This window comes from Petaurus breviceps, unplaced genomic scaffold (assembly GCF_028583685.1).
Source record: "Petaurus breviceps papuanus isolate PSGF00001 unplaced genomic scaffold, PetGlider_PUasm1.0 126, whole genome shotgun sequence".
In the NCBI taxonomy this organism is placed as follows: Eukaryota; Metazoa; Chordata; class Mammalia; order Diprotodontia; family Petauridae; genus Petaurus; species Petaurus breviceps.
The window spans coordinates 38,180,507-38,207,068 of record NW_027185655.1 but is presented as its reverse complement, the minus strand read 5'-3'; the positions used below and the strand labels follow the sequence as shown (position 1 = coordinate 38,207,068).

Genomic DNA, 26,562 nt, shown 5'->3' with positions numbered 1-26,562 from the left:
TTTTTTTTTAACTTTATTTATTTATTTTTTAAAGCACTTGAGGTTAAGTAACTTGCTCAAGGTTACACGCCAGTTATTTCTGGGTGTGGTGCTAAGTATCTGAGCCCAGATTTGATCCCCAGGTCATCCCGACACTAGAGCCAGTGCTCTTACTCACTGAGCCACCTGGCCACCCCTGTTATGCATTTTTCTGTTGTAACAAGAGAAAATAGAAGAGGAGGAAGAAACTCAGGATCATCTTGAGTTATTTGAAAGGATGTGTAAGTCCTGTGTTACATGGTTCTCTTACTATATTTAAAGCATTCTACCATGTACAACCATGCTGAAAGTCAGCAGGAACAGGTAGCAAGGCTTTAGCTATTGACTTCCTGACCTCATCTATAAAATGAGAAAAATCACAGCAACCTTAACAGGGCTAAATTCAATAAATATAGAGCACCCTGCAATACCATACTATTAGAATATATAATACTATGTGCTATTATTTCAGTGGATTATCAGGTAACACCCAAATATTGGTGATCATTATATGGCTTTTTTCCAGAAAATACAACATGGGTACCTTTCACCAAATGTATTTTTTAGGGAAAAAAATGCCCCTGCTGATGTCAAATTCAGATTATGACACTGAAATGGACTGACTTCTTGTCAACAACTTGCAAATTCATCATAGAGTGTTTAATAGGAGGGAGTCAGAAATGCAAGGCTTTCAATCCCAAGCAAAGAGGTTTAGATTTTATCCTAATGGTAATAGGTACTCATTGAAGTTTCTTAAGTAGGGGAGTGACATGGTCAAAACTGTACTTTAGGAGCATTAGTTTGTCAATCATGTGAGAGACAGATTGGAGAGAGGGAAAGATTGGATGTTAGGAAACCAATTAGGAGGCTTTTGCAATAGTCCAAGTGAATGTAATGAAGACCTGGGCTAGAGACAGGGGTGTGCTGGTAAATGTCTAACAACCAGGTAAAAATGTTTGCATGACACACTTTTAAGTTTAATCTGCCATATTAACATTTTCTTCATTACTTTATAAAATCCAGGAAATTAACAAAATGATAAATCAAGCCCTGATCTGTGCAGCTTTCATGGTATAAATGCTCACACTTAAAATTTAACAATTTCTCTGTTCCAGGACACCCCTGACCAGAGGGGCTGTGGTATGAGTAGAGAGAAGGGAGCACATGTGGAATGACTAAAATTTGGCAATTGATTAGATATGAAGGAATGAATGAGAGTTAATTATTGATGATGACCTCCAGCTTGTAAAATCTGTGGAAGAATTGTAGCCATCAGCAAAGGCATTGTGCTAAATGTTCAATAATCAACTCTCTAGAAAAAATAAATGTGCTCATGAAACACTTTTTAACTTTATTCTCCATTCTTAACATTGTCTCCATCACTTTCTTGCATCTAGACAATCAATAAGATAATAAATCAAATCTTTATTTGTAGCATCTGATGATTTCTGAGTTGCAAATGCTTATGCTGAAAATTTATCAGGAAGCTCTTGTGGACTTGTATGAGTTGATTGTAGCATGCTTTTGGTCATAACTTTGTTGTTGTTCAGTTGTGTCCAACTCTTCATGACCCCATGAACCATAGCATGCCAGGCCCTTCTATCCTCCACTACCTCCTGAAGTCTGTCCAAGCTCATATTCCTTAATACTATCTATCCATCTCATTCTCTGCCATCCCCTTTTCCTTTTGCCTTCAATCTTTCCCAACATCAGGGTCTTTTCCAAGAAGTTCTGTCTTCTCATTATGTGGTCAGAGTATTTAAGCTTCAGCTTTAGTATTTGTCCTTCCAATAAATAATAAATAGAATTGTGGTGCCTTCCACCAAAAGTAAAATAGTTAAGAGGAGGAGGAAGTTTTACGGTTAGGTAATAAGTTACATTTTAGAGAAGATGAGTTTGAGATGCCTATGAGGAATCCAGACAGAAATATCTAGTAGGCAATTGGAGCATAGGGATATGTTAATGTGGGAGCCATCTGCATAGTTATGATAATTAAGAGTATATGAAATTATCAAGAGAAAAAATGTAGAGGGACAAGTAGAAAACGTCCTTTATTTAGCTATCAAAGCTATTCAAAATCTAAACTTTCCCCCTACCTTTCCAGTCTTTGACACCACCACCCCAAAACCCCTATCATGCTCTGTAATTCAGTGACAGTGGCCTCTTTGTTGTTCTTTGAACAAAATACTCTATTTCCCTAGTCCAGTCATTTTCTCTGGCTATATCCCATAGCTGGAATTCTCTATCTCCTGACTCCCCTGGCTTCCTTCAATTGCCAGTTAAAATCCCACCTTCTACAGGAAGCCTTTTTCCAATCCCTCTTAATTCTAGCCCATTCCGTTTTCAATTACTTTCTAATTATCCTGCATATAAATTATTTGTACAGAGTCATTGTTTGCTTATTGACTCCCCCATTCAACTTTAAGCTCCTTGAGGACAGGGACAGTCTTTTACCTTTCCTTGTATCTTAAGCCTTAGCTTAGTGCCTGATATACAGAAGATACTTAATAATGCTTAGTAACTGACTAACAATCTTTCAGTGTCCCTAGGCAATGCTCCAAGACTAAAAGTTGTATATTAGTAGTGTAGTGGTAGAGAAAAGTTCTTCACTCAGGAACCTATACCAATGAAATCATCAGTCTAGTAAAAAAAAAAAAATGTGTTCAGTTAGGTCTGACTCTTCATGAGCCCATTTGGGGTTTCCTTAACAAAGATCCTGGAGTATTTGCTATTTCCTTCTCCAGATCATTTTACAGATGAGGAAACAGGTTAAGTGACTTATCCAGGGTCACACAGCTAGTAAGCTTCTGAGGTCAGACTTGAACTCAGGAAGATGAGTCTTCCTGACTGACTCCAGGCCCAGCACTCTATCCAATGTACTTATCACTAACAAATAGCACTTGTACATTTCATCTTGGTTGTATGATTTGGTGATAGTTTCAAATATTAAGTGAGGATTTTAGAATTCATTTCTTCCTGCTACATAGATTATAAAACTTGGAACTAGATGCAAATTGCAAATTTAGGTAAAATGCAATTATTATCTGTCTACCTTAGTGACAAACCCCCACCCCCCAATAACAACTCTGTGTCATGTGACAATGTTTGTTATCAGAAATGACAGCTTATTAAGGAAGTTTATTCAGAATGTTTTGGATTCATTGTTCCACTGTTTGTGGGCCACACATTTAGCTGGCAATGTTTGTTACAATGTCAGAATGAAGTATCCAGAGATAGAAAGGTTCTTTTATTCAAGCAAATATTTAAAACAATCACCAAGTCACTCAGGGTCTTTACACATATTTGCTTAAATCACCAGAAATAATTAATTCACTTATCCACACTCTTCCCATTTCTATACAATCAAAGCATTAGATAACTTTTACCTGCAGTCTCCGACATATTGTAGAATGAATCATTACTGCTGTTCCCTTCAGACCATTTAATTGGAATATTCCATTTGTAACTAAAAATTGAGAAAAAATTGAGTTGTCATTTCAAAGAATCAAGAGACATTTTAGAAATTAAGATTAAAAGCTTCAAAAGTGAACATTTAAAACCCATTTGCCTCATAGTTAATATCTTTGGAAAAGACAGATAGTAAAACCTGGATATAAAATTACATTTATGATTCTGTTTTGTTGTATGTGATAGCTGACATTCCATTGTTTCATATCTCCATCTAGAATGAGGGAATAACACCTCCCGCAAAAAACAAAAAAAATGGAAAGATTGCTAGGATTTTTTGAATAAAATACTTCATACTTTAGGGAGAAAGTTACCCTTTAAATTAGCTAGATATATGTTTACATGCTCACACACATTTCCTTGAAGTTATTGTTTCATTCAAGGAGTTTAAGATGCTTTAGAAAAATCTATACATTGCCCTTGTGGTATCCTGTGAGGAAATCAAAATGTTCTATAAACACAAAAATTAAAGCCTCAAATTTCACACTACAGGAAATAGGTAAAGAAAAAACTAACAATAAAACAATTAAAAATACACAGAAAATAACAAAAAGAAGTTCAAAGGGAGACACAGACTGAGCAATTTTGTGACAAGCTTACTAAATTTAATACACAGTTCAGAATAATATACACTTCAAAAACTAAAACTATACACAATAGAAAGTCATATTTTTGCATATAACCTTTTCCCCTTTCATATTGAAGTGTTTGTTCATTGATGATTCATGATAGAAAAGAAAAATTTTTAAATAGACAAACATAATTTTAAACTATTCTATGTGATTGCAAATCATGTGAAACTAGTGCATTGCACAAAAATTTTTTTAAAAAAGCTAAAATAATGAAAAAACAAATGTTTATTAAGTGATGACTATGTATCAGGAACTGTGGAATTGTTGTGGGTTTTTTTTTTTGTTTTTAGTGAAATTACAGTTATCCCATCATGCCCCACTTAGCCCGAGTGAATAGAATGAAGCTCCCATTAGATACAGTTTATTTTTGAAAAGACAATCAAAACACAGGTTTTATTTACAGTTGAAAACATAAAAATAAAAAATCTGAGGTCCTGAATCCATGACATTTCCTCTCTTTCGATCATGAAATTTGTGCTAGCTGGCAGATAGGTGCTACTATTTTCCATTTTATATTTGAGGAAACTGAGGCAGAGAAGTAAGCGGCTTGCCTAGAATCATATAGCTAGTAACTGAGTATCTGAATATGAATTTGGATCTTCCTGATTATATGCCCCATGCTGTATGCACAGTTTCACTTAGATACCTTATGAATTAGTGAGGTCATTTTAGAGGGTATAAAAATTGACTATTTTAAGATATTTACCATTTGGCGCTACTAGTTTCCCTCATCCTCTGCATTTTTACAAAGTCTAAAATATCCATTCAAGAGAGATTCTTAGTCTGGTTTAAAATTTAACTAAAATCTGACTTTGTTTTCTGTTTGCTTTTGTTTTTAAAATATATAATTATAATGCACTTTCTAAAAGAGAACAGAAGGATAACTTTCATTCTTTCCTAGCTAGCAGGAAAACCCAAGCCTTAAAATAAGTTACCCAATTAAGGGAGCAACGCAATTTTGCTACCTTCAGTTAGAAAGTCATCTTTTTTTTTTAATTTGTGAAAACAGTTTCAAAGGATTTATCTATGGGCAGTTTTTATTAGCCCGATGTATATAAAGCAATTTATAACTCTAACCATGCCTGATGTCAGTTAGCATCAATCTGATTGCTATTGGTCTCTTATTTCATTCTTCCCATCTTTATATTTGATGGAAATTCAGTGAAAAAGTTCCTTGGACAAATCATTATTCTGCTATTCTTTTATGAATAGTGTTCAGTGAACTACTGTGCAGATGGATAAAATGATTGATTTGTACATTGGATGACAGGTTCATCTTCTGAATCTTTCACATTCCCTGTAAACCTCATCAGTATGACATCATTAGCAGATAGGAAGAGGAGATGAGTTTCACTTTCCTGGTCCCATGTGCTGCTGAATTTTTTGATCACCTGTCTATATTTTATAGCTTTTTATTACACACGCCTGAATGTTATAAGGGTTTAGTTTGGCAACATCCATTTATTTTTACATTTTTGGAGGGTCAATGTTCTGTCCTGGTGATGATGAACAGTAATTTTTATCTGCGGTGATGTTTCAGTTCTACTACAACTTTTTTGTTGAGTTCTAAAGGCTTTTGAGGTTTTTATTTGTGGTATAGAGACTTGTCATATATTAGTTTATGGAGAACAACAATCCTCTGGTGTATTAATCTTGCTGTTTGATTATGTCATTCTACGTATTCAGTAGGTGCTGAATTTCTGCAACCTTCAGTGATATGTTGCATGATTTTAACTATTTCTTTGACAAGTCTGCATCAATTGGTAAGTCTGGGTTCTTTAATAATGGACTTTCCATAGTTTCTTGTTGCAGTGACATGATCCTATATTGCTCTTATGGCCTCCTTCATTTCTGTAAACAATTCTTAATTTTGTCAATCATTTGATTGGTCAACATAGTTTTGCTTATTGTCATTGCTGTAGTTAGTAAAGAAAATTATTCACTTGTGGGGCGGCCAGGTGGCTCAGCGAGTAAGAGCACCGGCTCCAGTGTTGGGACGACCTGGAGATCGAATCCCGGGCTCAGACACTCAGCACCACAACCAGAAATAACTGGCCGTGTAACCTTGAGCAAGTTACTTAACCCTGATTGCTTAAAAAAAAAATTATTCACTTGTTTGTTCACAAATAAAAATGGTCTCAGTTGGTATCTTGTAATTATTCTTTTATACTTCTTTTCTTAAAATAAATTTATTACTTCTTTATAACATTCACTTTTAGAAAAGTTTTGAGTTCCAAATTGTCTCCCTCCCACCCACTGAGAAGGCAAGGTATGTGAAATCAATAATACATGTGAAATAATGCAAAATATATTTCCATACCATCCATGTTGCAAAAAAAGGCAGGACAAATTAAGAAAGTGAAAAAATTATGCTTCAATATGTGGTCAGACTCATGTTCTATGTATGGATTGAGGGGAAAGGAATAAACGTTTATCTGGTGACTAACCACTATGTGTCAAGCACTTTACAAATATTACACCTTTTCATCCTCCCAACAACTGAAAAAGGTAGTTGCTGTTATTATCCCCATTTTACAGATGAAAAAACTTAAGCAGACAGAGGTTAAGTGACTTGCCCAGGGTCACACAGCTAGTAAAGTGTCTGAGGTTATATTTGGACTCAGATCTTCTTGACTGGTTCCAGCTCTCTATCTACTCCCCCACCCAGCTGCTTTCTCCTGTTGCAAAGGCTAAGGAAAGCATTGTTTTTTTTGGTCCTTGGAGCTCACCTTTGGTAGATTCACTAAAAGCATCCTCAGTACAACTTCAGTATCAGAAAGGATGGTGTTTCATTCTGTTCCCATATGATTCTGATCTCTATTAGGCTTTGTATTTTGAAATCTTTTTATTCAATGTAGTCTGCAGATTTGTTATATATATATATACACACATATATTAAAAATGCTGTTCTTAAGGGACAGCTAGGTACAGCAGTGTACATTGGGCCTGGGATCAAGAAAACTCAGGTCTCAGATACTAGTAGACACTGGGCAAATCTGCCTCAGTTTTTTCAACTGCTAAATGAGGATAATAATATAGCTTACTTCCTGGGGTTGTTACAAGAGTCAGATGAAATAATATTTGGAAATCACTTAGAACAGTTCTTGCATATAGAAAGTGCTTTAAAATGTTTGTTCTCTTAATAATGGAGGAGGGAAGGGAGGTTGGGAGAGAATTTGGAACTCAAAATGGTAAAAAAAAATGAAACTCAAAAATTGTTTTTACATGTAATTGGAAAAAAATAAAATATTAAAATTCAAAAAATGTTTGTTCCCTCCCCCACTCTTAAATTTTTATGGATTAGTTCTATATTTGGGTGCTATGGGCAATTTCAGTCTATAATAATGATCTAGTTCTAACAGAGTTTATTGGTGTTGTCCAAGATAATTTGAAGATATTGAATAATATGTGAATTTCTCATGTCCTCCAACAAAAGAGAGCTGGCTTCTGACATATACTTCTATCTACCAGGACATGTCTTGTTCCTTAATTTTTTTTTTTAAGCAATCGGGGTTAAGTGACTTCTCAAGGTTACACGGCCAGTTATTTTTGTGTGGGTGTTAAGTATCTGAGCCTGGAACTGATCCCAGGTCTCCCGACTCTGGGGCCAGTGCTCTTACTCACTGTGCCACCTGGCTGCCCTGTTCCTTAAAATTTTTATAGCCTGTGCTAAGGTATTGCATGGTTTCTGACATTGCTTTATACAATTCATACTGATCACTTAGTCTGGATTTCTGAAAGACAACTTCTTATGTAATTTCTGGTGGTGGTAACCTCACCCTAAATTGCCACCATATCCCCCTCTTGGAGATTCTATAATTCTTTTTTTTAAATTTACTTAATATTTTATTTTTCCAAGTTACATGTAAGAAAAATGTTAAAAATTCATTTTTAAAACTTTGATTTGCAAATTCTCTCCCTTCCTACCTCCCCAGATTCTATGATGCTTTAGGAGAATTTATTGACAGGTCAGAAATTTCACACAACCAATTCAATTAGTTTTTTGTTCCCTTTTCAATTTCTCAAGGGAAAGGTAATACTGATTTCTTAACCACCTTTTAGCCTTACTTTTTGTGAATTCCCTTTCTACTGCTTGATGTTAATGTGGCTAGAACTGAAGAACTATGAGTCACTACCAGCAGTTTTTCACCTTCTCATTTAGTGACTTTTGGCTACAGGACATCTAGGGTCAGTTCTCCTTAGGAAGAGCTGATTTAAGATTCAGTCTGTGGAGCCACATTGAGTCTGTGTATTAAATCCAAAGGTCACGATAACAACAACTGCTAGCTATTGCATAATAACTCACTTTTTATGGCATCTTTAAGACTACAAAGGGGGGCAGGTAGGTTGGTTCATGCAGTGGATAGAGCATTGGGCTTGGAATCAGGAAGACATCTTTGCGTGTCTAAATCCAGACTCAGCCACTTATTGGCTGTGTGACCCTGGGTAAGTCTCTTAATCCTGTTTGCTTAGTTTCCTAATCTATAAAATGAACTGGAGAAGGAAATGGCAAACCAATCCAGCACTTTGCCAAGAAAATTCCAAATGGGGTCCCAAAGTGTCAGACACAACTGAAGTCACTGAACAACAAGACTACAAAGGGCTTTGTCAAAGTATCGATAACAGATCCTCAAAACATTCTGTGAGCAAGCATTATGAAACTAATTATGAACCGATGATGCTCAGAAAGGTTCCCATTGTCATATAGCTTGTAAGTTGTGGAGGCTGGATTCAAAGCCACAACTCTCTTCTTTTTTCTCTATTACATTGCCTCATGACTTTTAGGAGTATGATGAGGGTAAAATTATCCAATGGGTGTTTCATTCAGTTTTATACCTTTGGAATTATAGACATTAACCAGACAAGCTGAGTAAAATAAAGGACATGACAGACACTATCTTCTGGGTTAATTGGATGGATTACATCGGTGGATGTAAGTTCCTGGCATACAGTAACATGTGCTGACTTACTTTTTTCTCTGTCTCAGTACCCAGCACAATGCCTTACATATAGTGTTTAATAAAGTCTTGTTTAGCTTTAGTTGTGTGTGTGACTTTCCCAACTGAGAGGTACACAACTGCTAAACCCCCCTCCCTACTTTATTACTGTAGTCATAGACAGAATGCTGGGCATGCAGTCAAAAAGATCTGGATTCAAGTTTTATTTCTCACACTTATAAGCTTGTGTGATTATGGGCAAATAATAATGTTCCAGCCTCAGTTTCTTTCTTGTAGAAATGAGAGTATTGGACTAAGATAACTTCCAGCCCTAAATCTGTGTTCCTGCATTTCATTTTTTTTGGAAATAGGAGAAATGGGTTTTACTCTCCTTAAGTAGAAAGATTAGATATTTCCTTTTTTAACCCTTGTTTATGGCAGAAATACACAGCATGAGAACTTGTCCCATAATGTAAATCTAATCATTTGATTTCTTTTTAATGTTGACATTGAAAGAAAATGATGTAAATTTAAAAGGAAATTTCAAACAATCTTTCTGTGATTGTATAATCTACTATCTAGCTGAAACACAAACACATTTCTGAGATAATTATCTTTCATGGTTTGGGGGAGGGGATATTGGGAGAGGGGACAAAATTCTGGAACGTAAACTTGGCACACTGCTTCCCTGGTTCCATGGGTGAGCAAGCATTCCCTAAGCATTCACATGGTTCCTTTCATGGAGAAAAATCCTTCTTCCCAGTACAATAGGGAATATAGCTTGCTTTATCATCAGTGTTCTGCATAGGAATTGGCTTATCACTCCTAAAATGACTAGGGTGTCCAAAATCATGGCAGAAATTCCTGGCATTCTCAGGAAGGGGGGAAAGATAAGGCATGATGGATGCCTTGTTCACTTGCCCTCTCATTCCTACTTCCTGAAGCAGTCAGTTCCATGGTTGAACACATTCTCTCTATCATCTAGGATTATACTAGATTGAACAGATTAACTGATGATGGGAGCCACAGATGGAAGACTACTCTTCATGTATCAGGAAAGTATACATGGTTGTCTTATTTTTTTTAATTCATGCACAGTCAATTAACAAACATCTCTTAAGCCCTTATATATGACAGGTCCTGTGCTAAGTAGAGGGGCTACAATGAAAGGCAAGAACACAGTCCTAACCCGCAGGGGACTTACATCCTAGTGGGGGAAACAATACTCAAATAGCTATGTACATGCAAGACATACAGTGTTGATAAGAAGTAATTTCAATTAATCAATCAATGAACATTTATTCAGTACCTGCTATGTTCCAGGTTCATATGTTACACATACATCCTAAGCACTGGGGAAATAAAGAGAGGAAAATTATAGTCCCTGTCCTTAAGACATTTATAATTTAATCTCAAAGAGAAGGTACTAAAAATCAATTCAGGAGCTTAATGACTAGCACACGGAGGGAAAGGATTTGTTACTTTTGGTATAATGTTGGGGGGGTTTCCTCTAACAACTGCAAAATGAATATATGCATGCATTAATGTAGTCGTGTGAATAGATGTTGGCAAATGGTTTCAACAGGGAGGAGAAAACAATGAGTAAATTAATGGATTTCCATTTGTAAAATTTAAATGGCAACATGCTATAAAAGTATTGATTATGCCTGGCTTTTAGTGTGTGACCAAAATCTACCACAAAATCTATCTGCTTATTTTTGAGATATGGTCAAGAGGATTCTGTCTGGGACTGGAATGGACCTATGACTTCATCTTCATAAGACATTGTCCCTTCACCAATGCAAGTCAGCAGCTTCCCTGTGAATTAGGGCTTAGAACACTAAGAGGTTAAGACACTTATCTAGGGTCACACAGCCCCTCTGTGTCAGAGGGTGTATTTGAACTGAGATGTTCCTGACACTAAGACCTGCTCTCCATAGTACCCAACACTACCTTAATCTCTCATGGTTTCAGGTAACTGTTTCTAACAGCATAAGAGGCTGTGTGGTCCAGTGGATCAATGAATGAGTGAGTGAGTAAATTCACATCCTGTCTGAGACACCCACCAAGTAGCTGGGTCATTCTAGGAAAATCTCTCTTAGCCTGAGTTTCTTCATCCAAAAAATAAGATGATTGGATCTGATGTCAATCAATAAGAATTTATTAAATACCTACAATGTACCAGGCACTGTGCTAAGTGCTAGCGATACAAAAAAAGGGTAAAAGACAGCCCCGATCTCAAGGAACTCACAATACAAGTATGGAGGAGATAATATGCAAACAATTATGTACAAACAGGCTATATCCAGGATAAATAGGAAATAATGAACAGAGGGGAGGAATTAGATCTAAGAGGGTTTAGGAAAGGCTTCCTATAGAAGGTGAGATTTTAGCTAGGGTTTGAAGGAAGCCTCTAAGATCCTTTCCAGCTTCAAATCAATAATTCTGCATTACAGAACATTGGGTAAAGGGAGTTTCCTCAGCTGGGGTTCCTTGCCAATGAAATCACAAGTTGGAACTCATAAAACTGCCTATTACAAATTATGACTTTTCCAAACACAATTAACCTGCTTCTGTGAAGTGTTAACAGAGAGTAATTAATGAATTTATTATATTACCACTGTTTATGTCACATGTTTCTTTGCTAACGCTATGCCAGTGATGACAGTTAAATAAGCAGATATTTCATTGAGACTATAGGAAAACAACCCAACAAGGAGAAGAACAAATTAGAACATGTTATTGTTGTTAAGACATTTCTGTCTTGTCTGACTCTCTGTGACCCCATTTGGGGTTTTCATGGCAGAGTTACAAAAGTGGTTTTCTATTTCCTTCTCCAGATCATTTTATAGATGAGGAAACTGAGGTAAACAGGGTTAAGTGACTTTCCCAGGGTCACACCGTTAGTAAGTGTCTGAGGCCAGATTTGAACTCAGGAAGATGAGTCTTCCTGATTGACTCCAGGCCCAGCACTTTATCCAAGGCACCACCTAGCTACCCCAAACTAGAAAACAGCTGATCACTTTTTCAGGTTCTACCACCTATTAGTGTACCAGCGACTTCTGATGGAGACAGAAGCCATAAGTTAAACTATTCGATCAACGCAGACATAATATATATTAATTTGTGGATCAGTATTATTCATTATACATTACAAATTTCCACAGATTTCACTGATATCTAAAAGAGCACTTCCCTTAAGTGTGGAAAAAAGGAACGATCCAACAGCAGTCTTTTTGTTCTTTGTTATGGCACCACTAACTAAAAATCGCATAGTGAAAGTTAAGATCTTTTCATGTTACACTTTACTGGTTCAGAGGATCTGTAATTCTTAGCTTCCCTGTATGGTGGTCTCTACTGGTGTCATTTGGAGGCCTTTGGAAATTGCTGTGCCTGAAAAATTCAGTCCCCCATAACCAACTTGTGTGGGAGCCTCTTTGAACTTCCCAGAATGGTCCCCAGACAACAGATATTCAGTCTATCACAGGATACTCAAAGCCTTTTTCAGCTTAGTAGGGTGATCTAGAATTTCCATTTCATAGACATGACCTTTAAGAATATGGGGTCACTATAAATATTTTTGAACATGTGGGTCCTTTTCCCTTTTTTTTTTATATCTCTTTGGGATACAGATTTAGTAGTGGTATTGCTGCATCAAAGGGTATGCACAATTTTAAAATTCTTTGGGCATAGTTCCATATTATTCTCCAGAAGGGTTGGATCAATTTACAATTGCACCAACAATGCATCAGTGTTCCAATTTTCCCACATCTTCTCCAACATTAATCATTTTCCTTTTTTGTCATATTAGCTAATGTGATAGGTATGAAGTAGTATCTCAGAGTTATCTCAATTTGCATTTCTATATCAACATATCACTATATCAATAGTGATTTATAGGGTGGCTAGGTGGCACAGTGAGTAGAGTGCCAGCCCCAGAGTCAGGAGGACCTGAGTTCAGATCTGGCCTCAGACACTTAACACACACACACACAAAAACCTAGCCGTGTGACCTTGGGCAAGTTACTTAACCCCAATTGTCCTCCAAAAAGAAAAAAAATAGTGATTTATTGCATTTTATATGACTATAGACAACTTTGACTTCTTCATCTGAAAACTGTCTGTTCATCTCCTTTGACCACATAAATGAACTTTTAAAGAAAAAAAACTTTATCAAAGATATGAATCCAGAGGATACTATCTTTACATATAATTGGAAAAAATAAAATACTATTGCAGGAGGGGAGAGAATACACATTACCTCCATGTCATAAATAAGTATTAGAAAATCACTTTAGTGGAAGTTTTAATGTCATTCAATCAATCAATAAGTATTTATTAAGTACCTCCAATGTCCAAGCACAAGCACTGCGAAGTCATTTTTTTTAAAAAAAATCAGTTCTTAAAGAACTTATATTCAATGGGAATCATTTATCCATTCAAATGTCATTTATTTTCATCAAATAAGATAAATATCCTAATTTTTGAAGTTATTAACTGTTAGGGTGAGCCATAGGACCTCACTTCCTCTTTTTACAAAAAAGATAATCTCTGAAGAGCTTTCCTTGTTATTATTTTATTCACAGACAAAGCAACTCAATAATGTACTACCCCCAAATCATTCTAGAACTGAAGGACAAGGATAACAAAAGAGCGTTTTGTTGTGGTGAAGTATATGTCACGAAACATAAGCACTGATCACTCTAATATATTTGATGAAATTAGGAAAGGAAGGAATGCTTTGTTGAAGATCTGCAGTTGACCTTTAGAATGGGGGAAAATGGACATGCAGAAAAGTTTGACTTTCTAGGTTATGAAATCTCACTGATTTGGGTTGGAAACCAATGCTAATGTATTTTCCAGTGAGAAAATTGGGTTGGAAAATAATAATGATGGTTCTCATCAGACTTCTAGGCATGGCAAGTATTGACTTTGCAGATAAGTGCTGATTGAAACGACATACGCCCCTGAAACAGTTGAAAGAAAATGAAAACAATGTATGAATGTTAGCAATTAAAGGCAGATGTTAGGGAAAAATGTAAATGTTGACATGGTTCCATATCCTAAGCCTTGATAAAACAAAAATTGATTAGAGAGTCCTTTGAAGGAAAGATTAGTTATAGATGTGATGGTATAAAATTGAATTTAGTGAATAATGAAAATTCAGAACTCAGAACCAAGTAGATATGTGGAATGTGTGTGGATTCCCTCTTCTGTGTCAGTGTGTGCTGTGTGTGTAAGAATCCTTGGGATTCAGGTGGGGAAAAGAGGGAGGAAATTGAATGTAGTCTCTAGTTCTAATTCTGGGACTCTCTGGATGTAGGGAAAGGCAGAAGGTGGGAAAGCAGCTGTGATTAAAATGTGAATTACTCCAGTTTGGGAGTCCAGACTAAGCTAATACCTGATTCTGCGGACACTGGACAAAGGACAAACCACATAACTTTTCTGAACCTCTGAATCTCATCTGTAAAACAAAGGGATTTAAGCAGATGATCTCAAAGGAGGCCACTAGATGGCCTTATACATAGAGAACTAGACCAGAAGTCAAGAGGACCAGAGTTCAAATCCTGCCTCAGATATTAACCAAGCTCTGTGATCTTGGACAAGTTACTTATCCACTGTCTGCCTCAGTTTCCTCAATGATAAACTGGGGGTAATAGTAACACCTACTTCCCATGATTATTGTAAGGATCAAATGAGATAATATTTTTGTAAAGCACTTTCCAAACCTTGAGGCACCATATAAATGCTCTCATTATCATTAGCCAATATAAAAATACCAATTAGATCCCTCTGGGAATAGAGATGTTTTATCATCATCATCATTGATATTGTTGTTATTAGTGGGTGTGTTGTTTGTTATTTCTTATCATAAGTCCTTTCCAGTTTTTATATTTTTAGATGAAGAATCATGGTGGTTTAAATACTATATGATCTCTGCATTGCACCTAGATTAGGAAGAGTTTTAACATTAATAGCATGGAAACAATGCAATATAATAAGAAACTCTGGTCGTATGAAGATGCTTTGTGGAATAAAAATAAAGGAAAATGCTGCTATGAACTAACTATGCAAAATCCATAATACAGCCAAGCTAATTTGTGTGAGCACGAAATAGGAATTATAAATGGGCCTAAAATATGCTGTTGACAGGGGAATCCTATAAATCACTGACATAGTTATGCTGATTTTAGTGTTGATAGATATGTGAATAGAAAGTTGAATTATCACTTAAAAACAAGTCAGACCCATGTTTATGTTATAATGTATGTATAATCAGAAGGAAAAAAAATAAAAGCAACTTTCCTGCCACACCCACCCTTTTCCAAAAGGGGGAAAAATAAGATTAAGCATAATTATACATTAGTAACCCTTGAGTTATATGTTCCCTTCATTATATTAGAGTGAACTGCCAATTTTCTAAAATTGAAGGGTAAAAATAATACTGTGTCAGTTACACTTCAGCAAGTTGGTACTATGAGATTTTCCTGATTTGGGCAGTCATAAATTTAGAGCCAAATGAGGAATCTTTGGCTAGTCTTGTCCAGCCTCATCATTTTACAGATGGGTAACCTGAGACTCAGAGAGGTTAAGTGATTTACCCAGAGCCACACAGTTTATAAGTGTCAGAAGTAGGACTTGAATCTAAGTCACCTCGGCTGTTAGTCTAGCCCTCTGCTGGAGACTCCACACAACCTCCCATTACTGGAATGGGCTAGAGGATGGGGGCTAAGCAGCCACTCCAAGAACACAACTGACTCATTTTTTATGAAATGCCTACTATGTGCTCACAACTGCGGATGCAAATAAAATAATGTCCTCCAAGAGTTAATATCCAATTAGCCCAATCTCATACCAATTAGATGCCTCTGGGAGTAGTGGATTTCATTATTGTGCTTTTGTTTTTCTAGCCATCTTGAAACTACGCAACAGTGAACCATGCTAACAATTATGGTTTCACAACTCTGTAGTTGCTCATGTGATCTAGTCTCTAGAATAATCATTTGGGAATTGGAAATAGGATGACTATACTTTTCTCCTCCCTCTCTCATTTAAGGCATCTTAATAAACCCCATAAAGAAATTTTAGTTCTTTGGAAACAGGAACTGTCTGTTCCTCTATTCCAGTCAGGCTGAGAATTTTTCAAGTGAAATTATTCTCTAGGTTTCTGTCTCTTCAAATTCCCTACGAATTGTTTATGCTTCAGTTGGCTATTAGGGCACAATAATAATCCATGAAAAATATGAGTTGAGTGGACATGATTAAGCAATCATCACATGCGCGAGGCTGTCATCCAAATACTTTGTGCTGATTCTGAAAATGGAGGAAGCCAAAGCCTAGCAAACATTAAATCAAGAAAGCTTGACAGAATGCAACATCACTGAAATAACTTCCTATTTAGATAGGTTTGAAGAAGATCAGATAATTCTGTTTATTTTCATTTATTTTTCTTTTCCCTTTCTTTAACTTGAATGGAAAAGCTAATCTATGTATTTCATCGGAACTATGTTATGCTGTGAAATGACAGGGTTTCAGCTCCCCTTCACACTCTCACTACCCCAGCAGGATTTAGTTAAAGCTTATGTAAGCAAGAAACTCTATGAAATTTTAGAACTCCAATGACTTTTCTGTAATGCTAATGTGTTTGTTTTGAAAGGACTTCAATTTATTTTGTCAACTTTTCCGAGGAATCCAGACACTTTCTTTAAACATCTAAAGGGTAGTTCTGGATTTGGAGGACCTACAGTCATATGGGACTTTGCCACTTTCTTTCTGAATGAATGTGGGCTAGTCACTTAATCTCACCTGGCCTCAGTTTCCTCATCTGTTATAATTAGTGCCTTGAACAAGATGTATTCTAAGATTGCTTCCTGCTCTAAATCTATGATTCTACTCAGCTTGTTGACTGTTCAGGACAGCAAGCAAATATCAAAGAAATGGAGACTCTTTGCCAACTTCTTATTCTTCCTAGATGCAGATAAAATTATGTGGACTTTTTAGACAAACTAGGAATCTCATTTTGGGGCTAAGAATGTTGGTTTTGGCACTAAAATTTAGTTCAGTCAACAACCTTCCTTATTGCTTCTGGTCTCCTATATAAATATTTAAAGAAAGAGCAAAGATTCTGAGTTTTGAGGTCCCAGTTTGCTGGGGGCATGGTTTTTGTTGTGTTTGTTGTTAAGTTACTTCAATTTTTTGAGGAACCATGGTAGGGGAACTAATATTGTGAGTAGCCCCAAAAGGGTCCATCTTTGAGACCATACTGCTCAGGCTTCTTTAATAAAATATATCTTTGAGTAGTGGAGATCTCCAGTAGGCCATTTCCCAAAGTAATAGTTTGTTGCTCAGCTGTGTCTACTCCACTTGGGGGCTTTCTTGGCAAAAATACTGAAGTGGTTTGCCATTTCCTTCTTTAGCTCATTTTACAGATGAGGAAATTGAGGCAAACAGGGTTAAGTGACTTGCTCAGAATCACACAGCTAGTAAGTATCTGAGGCCAAATTTGAACACAGGTCTTCTTTACTCCAGGTCAGGAACTCTATTCACTGTGCCACCTAGCTGCCCCTGAACCACTAGCTGTGACAATACCCATTAATAAACTCTCCCCGTGGGCTTTTCTGATTCATTTTTATGGAAGTCAGTGGTCACAAACATCATTATTTACAGAGGCTCATAAAAGTTTATGTAACCATTCCCTACCTCACAGATTCTCAACTCAATATGCTCTAATAGACACATCTTCTGACTCCTCTTATGGTACCCAGAGGAAATACTATAGTGCCTAGCACAGAGCTCTGCACACAGAAAGTATTGAAGGTTTATTGAATTGAATAAATTCATTTGGAAATTGACATGTTCCATAAAAGTAATACCTGACTTTTATGGCATCACCATAATTATAGCACACAAAGCCTGGGTTCAAAATAGACATTGACTCATCATCGCTTTGTGATCTGGCTGCCACAGATAGAAAATGATGAATTTCTTGAGTCAGCCCAATATCATCCTAGTGACTTTCATCCTGCATGATTATGCTTACCCAAAATCAGAAGCTGGCTGGGAAGGATCTGCTTTGGGGTCCAACAAGAAACGACTCTGTTTTAGGAGTCGATTATTTTCTACAGTCAAAACAGGGTAACCCATCTGCCTGGTCCATGTGTCCATTACTTCTTTCACTGGTTTATTGCTTGCCTAAGGATGAAAAGTAGAAATTAACCAAAAAAAAAGTTGGATTCTTTTTTTACAAATATTTAGGGCCAAAGAAATGCTAAAAAAAAAAAAGTAATTAATAACTGGATAAGTCATTCTCTTTCTTACCTCTTCCAGTGATGCCCAAAAATCATCTGTTTTGGCATTTTTGAACTCATATTTCTTCAAGTATTGCTGTGTATAAAAGAGAAGAATTATTAAACAAAACATTCCTCTTTGCTCTTTTCTAGGTGGTCCTACATAGAAGCAACAATTTAAAGTAGACGACTTTGAAGGCTTTCGAATTGTAGCTCTAGAGTGGCCATTATTACCTTTTTCTGTAATGGACTGCTCTTTGGCAAAGCCAATGGACCCCTTCTCAGAATCATGTTTTTAAATAATCGAGGAAAGGATAAATTTCAATTAGAAGTTAGTAAAAATAACAATGTGATTTTTTTTTTCCTATCCAAGTTCATTGTTGAGTCATTTCAGTCATGTTCAACTCTTTGTGACCCCATTTGGAATTTTCTTGGCAAAGATACTGGAGTGGTTTGCCATTTCCTTCTCCAGATCATTTTACACATGAGGAAGCTGAGACAAGCAGGGTTAAGTGACATGTCCAGGGTCATACAGTTAGTAATTGTCTAAGGTCAAATTTGAACTTATGAAGATAAGTCTTCCTGACTTCAAACCTGGCACTCTGTCCACTGTATCACCTACCTAGTCATAGGAACCTCTGAAATCTATCCAGAGATCCTTGGGTCTTGTTCCTCTGAACTACTTTTCTTCATTCTAAAGGGATGCTTAAGTAGATCAATGTATATTCTACCTAAAACAGATAGTTCTAAACCGTAAGAAATAGTTACTGATTTTTAAAAAATCTCTATTTTTTCTTTATATGGAGGTTATTTGAGTCTTATGGAACTGTGACCAAAAGAGAGAAATATCTGAAGATTTTCTAAGGACTGGTTGCTTTGAAAACTAGAGTGCATCCTTCATGGACAGCAGAGACTTAGGATATAGTGAGCAGCCAATAAAGGATTGTTAACTGAAAAGCTCTGAACGAGATTGCTACCATTCTGTGAGTCTCCGTTTTTTTACAGATTGGCAGTCATCTCTACCCTATGGATTCCTCTCTTTTCCCTTATTAACACATGTGCTTTTCTGTTTGAGACACCAGGCCACACATCAGCAGGGCAGGTTAAACAGGGTTGTGGTTTACACAAATAAAATAGCAATAGTGAACTTTAACCAAGCCGAACATTTGGAAATCTTCAGTTAGAAAAATTATAACACTGGGGGAGATGATAATTATAAAAAGATTTCTCCTTGTACCAAAGGATTTGCCTTGAAATTCTTTTTGTTGTTTTGTTTGTTTGTTTGTTTTTTTGCCTTGTAATTCTTTTAAATAGCAGGTTCTTGCAGTATGTTTAAAATATAATCCTATTTACAAACTTCTGTTTGTGAGCATCTTTTTCTAGTACATGTCAATTACAGAGAATGAAAATCACCTCTACAGAAAATTACAGGCATTTTTCTAACTCTAAACCCACTCCTTTATCATCAAGATAGCAGTTTCCATGGAGACCATCCATTCACTAATTGCATTTCCTTTGCTATCCACAGTAGCCCAAGACCCAATGTCATCATCTTCTTAGGTACAGGTAAGAGTTCTTACATTTTTGTGTATCAAGGACCCCTTTGGCAGTCTGGTAAAACCTAGGGACCCCTTCCTAGAATAATGTTATTAAATGCATAAAATGAAATATATAGGAAACATACATAAAGGAAACCAATTCTAAAGAAATAAAAATACAGCCTTTTTTCCCATACAAGTTCATAGATTATCTATCCCTTAGGGGGTCCAAAGGCCTCAGGTTAAGAACCCCTGGATTAAAGCCAAACCAAATCAGGTAGTCTCAGAGAAAGTGACCAATGTGTTTACCTTTAGATAGACTCTTTTCTCCAACCTGCTATAGTTTCAAGTGTCCCTTCCCAGGTCACAAAACAGCCTTGTTCCCTGTTATTTCCAGGGAATAAGAGATGAAAAAGTAGAGGCTGTCTAATGCAGACTAGAAGGAACATCTGGGGCTATGATCCTATGTATGATCTTCCCTCCTGAATTCTTTCGGCCAGTTTACTTCTCAGCACTACCACCAGAGGGCAGGCAAAGGAAGGGAGAAGAGTTTGAAAAACAGAACAGTTGTCTTGGTCACATTTAAAGCACTTAGAGTTAGTAAGAAATATCCTGTTTGGACATATATGTGCTAAAATATTCATAGGAGGTCTTATTATTGGGGCAAAGAATTGGAAACTAAGGGGCACCCACTCATCAGTTAGAGAGTACCTGGACAAATTATGGTACATGAATGTGATGGAATACTATTGTGCTGAAAGAAATAATGAAAGGGATGAGTTCTGGGAAACTTGTATGAACTGAAGTTAGAGTGAAGTGAGCAGAACCAGAAGGACACTTTCTATCTGCAGGACCTTTGGATTTGCCCTAATCTTTTGGAGACTATTTTGCTCATCTCTAAAATAGAAAGAATAAAATCTTTGCTGTCTAACTCAAAGGGCTAATTTGAGGAAATCATTTTGTAAATCCTAAAGCACTGTACAGATATGAGTTATTCTTTTCATTATTAGTGTTATGGAGATCTTTGTCTAACACAAACATACAACCCAAAAGGAAAAAAATGAAGTATTATGCCTTCTAATAGTAACATATAGTCCTTTGTAAGTGAATGTGGCAATACTAACCCTCAGATGCTTTAAGATACTTTCTCAGGAGTGGTCATGGTTCATCTGAATGCTCTTACCCTGCTCTTTTCGGGACAAACAGTATGTACCTGTTGGTGTGTTGACTGGGGCCAGGATTATTAGTAGAAGATAATGGAAGGAAGAAACACAGCCAAAACCTGTATTTGCACAAAGAGTCTGTTTTCCCAGAGGACTCTGCACTATATAGTAAAAGATGCAAGGGAAATTTTGGCAGCAATAGTGAGCTGCTAATTACAAGCTCATGCAAGGGATAGATAGTTTCCTTCTCCATCAATCTAAATGCAAGAGAAAGTTACAAAACATGTATTTGCTTTAAGCAAATTTGTTTTGAGCAAACTTGCTAGCTGTGTGACCCTGGGCAAGTCAATTAACCCTTTTTGCCTCAGTTTCCTCATCTACAAAATAATCTAGAGAAAGAAATGGCCAACCACTCCAGAGTCTTTGCCAAGAAAACCCCAAATGGGGTCACATGACTGAAAACAACTGAACAATGTAACATAGCAACATTCTACCTACACTCTGTACATCCTTTGTAACACTGCCAAATAGCCTGTCTTCCTGGGTTATACCTCAACCAATATTGCTAATCAGTAGAATGTGAAATAAATTTATTGTTGAGATATTAAATTGTCATGTAAGAAAAAAAATAGAAGCAATGACTAAAAGTTGAAGAGAAGAAGATTTAGGCTTCATATGAGACATTTCCTACGAATTAAACCTGCCTAAGAATGGAATGAGTCACTGCAAAAGACAGGAGATCTACCCTCATGTGAGGCCTTCCAGGAAAACTGGATGATCACTGGTTGGAAAAGTCGTAGAAAATACCACTAATCAGATATGGATGGAATTAGCTTCTGAGGTCCCAACCAACATTAAAAGCCTGACAATTTATGACATAGACAAAGGTTCATTTGACTAACTACAGGTAAGATTCATTTTTACCTCGATGGTGGATAATTAGAAGGTATAAGGAAGTTTGAGCAAAAAAAAAAACCTCTTAAATACTACCTAAAATTTGTTTTCACATATCACACACAGACCCACAGACCTTCCTGTGACATTGATGAAGCTATCTTCACATAAAACAGAAAGGTTGAGAGCTAGCCTCTCTTGCCATCTCCTACCATCCAGCAGCCTTCCTTGCCAGCCACCTAGAGATCTTATCATACAGTAGAAGGAGAGGGGACATTGATAAAAGCATTAAAAATGTCACCATTGCTAACTATGGTTCAGAAGACAGAGAAAAGGACAGTTAGATAGGGATCAAAATGCTGGCAGCAGCAGCAAGTACATTCCAGTGCTGGCATGAAGTGCCTTGGAGAATTATATATATATATAAACCTGCATTACTGGGTGGGAAAGTGGGGGAATGCTGGGACACGTTTCATACCCACGGGCTAAAATGCCATCAGAAGAGTTCTGTCTTAGATACCTGGGGTATCACAACTGGGAAGTCTAGGGTAGAAGGGAAAGGGGAATATTCCATTTGCAGTTGGAATGGGGCCAGCCTGCAGGTTGGGGAGCTGTACAGACACTTTGTAGGATACACTGAAAATGGAAGGCCCTAAGATATTTGGCCTGGGGCCAGCAAGAGAAACTGAGACACCCATTAGGCAGAATCTATGTGTACTGAATTTCTTTTCAAAGTTTCCAGTCGTGTCTACTTCAGAAAGGAAGCAGGCCCTATTTATTCTCTATTTCCCCTATGCTAAGTATGTATCCTAATCACTTCACAAATAGCTTAAGTCTATAATGAGAGAAAGGATTCTTGGAGTCAGCCTTAGGAAAGACCCTCAGTCATCCTTAACATTCCACCTGGGCCATTATCTTGTCATCTGCCCCTACTCTGCTGGCAGCATGCTCTCCACCCTTTCTACATCTTGCTCAAAAACTTGCATTTATAATCAATAATGCAATTTTAACCAGAATGGACACACAAACAACTCCTCTATGATTTCACTTACTATATATATATATATATATATACATATATATATATATTATATATCTGAGACGAAAACCTGGACCTACTTTCCCTTAGCCACTACTCTCTTATATATGTTGTTTCCAGGGATTCTTACCCTTGTTTGTAGATCCTTTCATGGACCCCTCTGGCAGTCTAGCAAAACCCATTTTCAAAATATTGTTTGCTGCTTAAATTCATAATCGAAGGAAATGCATATTTCAATTTGTGGTCAATGAAATGTATTTTTTTCCCATTTGTGTTCATGAAACTATCCATGGACCCAGGGCAAGAAGTCTTGCCTTATTAGAATGTAAGGTCCTTGAGGGAAGAAACTGTCTTCCTTTTATATTTGTACCCCAGGTTTGGCATAGAGAATCTATTTAATAATTTTTTCATTCATTAATTAATTTATGGATAGTAAATGTTTTTAATGTCATCAGTAATAATAAAGGAGAAGTGCCTATAGACTATGTTAAGCTTTTGCAAGGTAAGCAAGGTACAGTAGAAAGAAAAATGAATGGATTAAGTCAGAGGGCCTGGGTTTGAATCTTGACTTGACCACTGCGTGTTCTTGGACAAATTACTGAGTCACACTTTCTTCAATGGTAAAATGAGATTGTTTCTAAGGTTCTCCAGCACTTAGAATTATAATAAATTGATTAATTGAGTGATTTTAGCTAAAAATCTATGATCCTAGTGTTTCGTATAACAGGACACTATAATCTTAATGTAGAAACATAATGAATGTTGACACTAATTAGTGAAGATCCTTCCTCCTGGTTTTCTTGATTATCTGTCCCAAAATAAGAAAGGAAAAAGAGGTCATTCTTTTATAACTAGGACTCTGAAAAGATATGACCGAATGTCTTAAAATATCCAAAGAACTGGCATGTGGAATTGAATCTAATACACAAATATACAAAGCATTGAAGACAAAGGTGAAAATGACACAAATTCTTCCATGAAGGACATTATCATTTCTCACAAAATTGGGGGGAGGAGTCTGAAGTGTATTTAGCCACATAATTTCCCAGCCTCAGGATTATCTTTTCCCCTTCCCCATGTCTCTCTTCCCCTCTCCCATATAGCCAATCCATTTCCAGATCCTATCAATTCTGCCTTGACACCACCTCTTACATACATCCCTTTCTCTCCTCTCACACAAAATCTACACTGGTTTAGGTCCTGAGCATTGTCTCTTGCCTTGATTACTGAAATAGCCTTCTAAAGGGTCTCCCTGCTTCCAGTCTCTTTCTTCTCCCATCTAGTCTCCACATAGCTGCTAAATGGATCTTCTCAAAAGACAGATATGACCATTTCACTCCCCAACTTAAAAAAAAAATCTTGAGTGACTCCTTATTGCCTCTAGGATTAAGAATAAAATAATCATCTTATCATTTAAATATCCTCCACAATATAGTCACTTATCTATCTTACCACTCATTTTATATGGTTCACCATCACATATTTGTCCATTCCAAAAAAAACCTGACCCACTAACTGTTCCTGTGACTGAGGCTCCAGCTGCATTGGTGCCTTTGAACAGGTGGGTCTCCCAAGTTTGAAATGCCCATGTTCTGGCTTCAGCCTTATTCCTGTCTCATTTCATAGAATTGTCTGCTTTCTTTCAAGCTCAATTAAGGTACCATCTCCTACACAAGGATCTAATCATCAGTGTTCTTTCCCTCTTGAAATTATTTTGACTTGCTTTCTATATACTTAGTACTTTCTTTATCTGGGCATATGTATTGATCTTTCCTTTACCCTTTGTCCCTCAGGGCAGACACTGTTTTGCTTTTGTATTTGTATCATATTAGTGGATTTTAGGTGCCCTCCCAGTATGGAGGACTGCTTCAAATCCTGCCCCTGGAACATACTGGTTGTGTGACCTTAGGCAGGTCATTTAATGCTTCCAGGCTCCCAGGTAATTCTCTATGATTCTGAAAGTGTCAGTCTGCATTGGGACATAGGAAACTACCTATACCAATTAAGTCATAGATTTTGATCATTCAGACCCCCTCACCATGTATCAAAAAGAGGCGGACAAAAATGACTGAACAACAACAAATAATTAAATTGGTGAATACACAAATAAGGGAAAAAAGAGTATTATGAGGCAAAGTAAAAGAGAGACAAAATGCTTTAGGAAAACTCAAAGAAATGGATAAATTTTCAGTTTGGGGGAATGAATCTGAGAAGATTTCATGAGGCAACTCTTCAAGAAGAGAATTTCAACATACTGAGATGAAGATGGGGTATATTCTGGGCTTGGGGGGATAGCTTTTGGGAATGAATGCAGAAAGGAATTCTCCACTGAAAGAATTCACTGAAATAATTCAGTGGAATTGTCTAAGTAATACAGTCTGGCTAGAACATGGAATTTGTGAAAGGGAATAATGTGAAATAAAGGCTGAACCAAACTGTGGAAGACCTTAAATGTCACATCGAGGAGTCCACATTTTATCTTGGGCAGAAGTTCTTAGCCTTTTATGTATCATGGAAACTTTTGGCATTCTGGTGAAGGTTAGGGACCCTTTCTCAGAATAATGTTTTTAAATACATAAAACATATAGGGTTGCAAAGGAAACCAATTACATTGATATACAATTATCAAACCATTTTTTAAAAAGAAGTTCATACACTCCAGGTTAAAAAAAACACCCTATCCTTAAGATACTAGGAAGCTCTAGGAGGTTGGTGAAGAAGGCAGAAATGTGGTCAGACCTACAAGATTATTTGGAAAACTGTTTAATTGTTATGTTTGATTCCAAAGGGAAGAGCTATCGCTAGTTGGTGCTCATAATGAGGAGACAGATTTTTTCTTAGTATAGGAATGAACATGCCTAACAAGGGCTGTCAGAAAATGAAATGTTTGGCTTCCTGGGAGCACTAAACTTCTCTCCACTAGATATTCAGGCAGACAGAGGCTCAACAACCTCATCATGTCAGAAATGTAGGAGAAAAGTTTCATGGATTATTAGGCAGAACTTCAATCCCATCACTTATGAGGTCTGTTTCTACTCCATTTCCTTTTGCCCCATTCATGATCAGTCTCCCATCAGTGCTTACACTATTAGAAATAACAAGTCATACTTGACATCCAAGTTGAAATTTCTCTAGGGTTATCCAGTTTTCCAGCATTCTAAGAATGGAGGCCCCCTGAGGGAAAAAAAAAGATAAAGAAAAGTCACTATGTGAAGGAAAAAGCACCGTTTATTAGTGTATAGTATAAAAGCAAAGAATAAAAGAAAACTTATAATCAAAACTTACAGATTTCACTTCTTCTAAAGGACAATTGTTGATTCTAAGATGTCAGGAAATAAAAGTTCACCAAGTAACAGCTTCCAAAATACTCTTATTTTGCATTAATTATTGAACACAATTGTGGATTAATTAACTCAACTTACAGACAAATTTCAAGAAAAAACAAAATTTGTTTGACCAATGCTATAAAGAAGTTGCTGAAACTCTTGCCTTTATATAGAAAGTTATTGCATTTCTTTCAGTGAACCAGAAGATGGAGCCCTCCTAATGGAAAAGAAGTAGATTGGCGTGTGTGTGTGTGTGTGTG

General features: G+C 36.6%; 1 protein-coding gene across 1 annotated transcript in view; it reads right to left on the bottom strand.

Annotated features, from left to right (window-relative positions):
- ENPEP (glutamyl aminopeptidase) overlaps positions 1-26,562 on the bottom strand; it is a 116,599-nt gene that overhangs the window by 26,291 nt on the left and 63,746 nt on the right. The window contains exons 8-11 of the mRNA XM_069095165.1: positions 26,085-26,150; positions 18,374-18,439; positions 18,096-18,247; positions 3,405-3,484 (exon numbers count right to left, since the gene is read on the bottom strand). Coding sequence (XP_068951266.1) covers positions 3,405-3,484; positions 18,096-18,247; positions 18,374-18,439; positions 26,085-26,150 — 364 coding nt within the window. The remainder of the gene's footprint in view (positions 1-3,404; positions 3,485-18,095; positions 18,248-18,373; positions 18,440-26,084; positions 26,151-26,562) is intronic.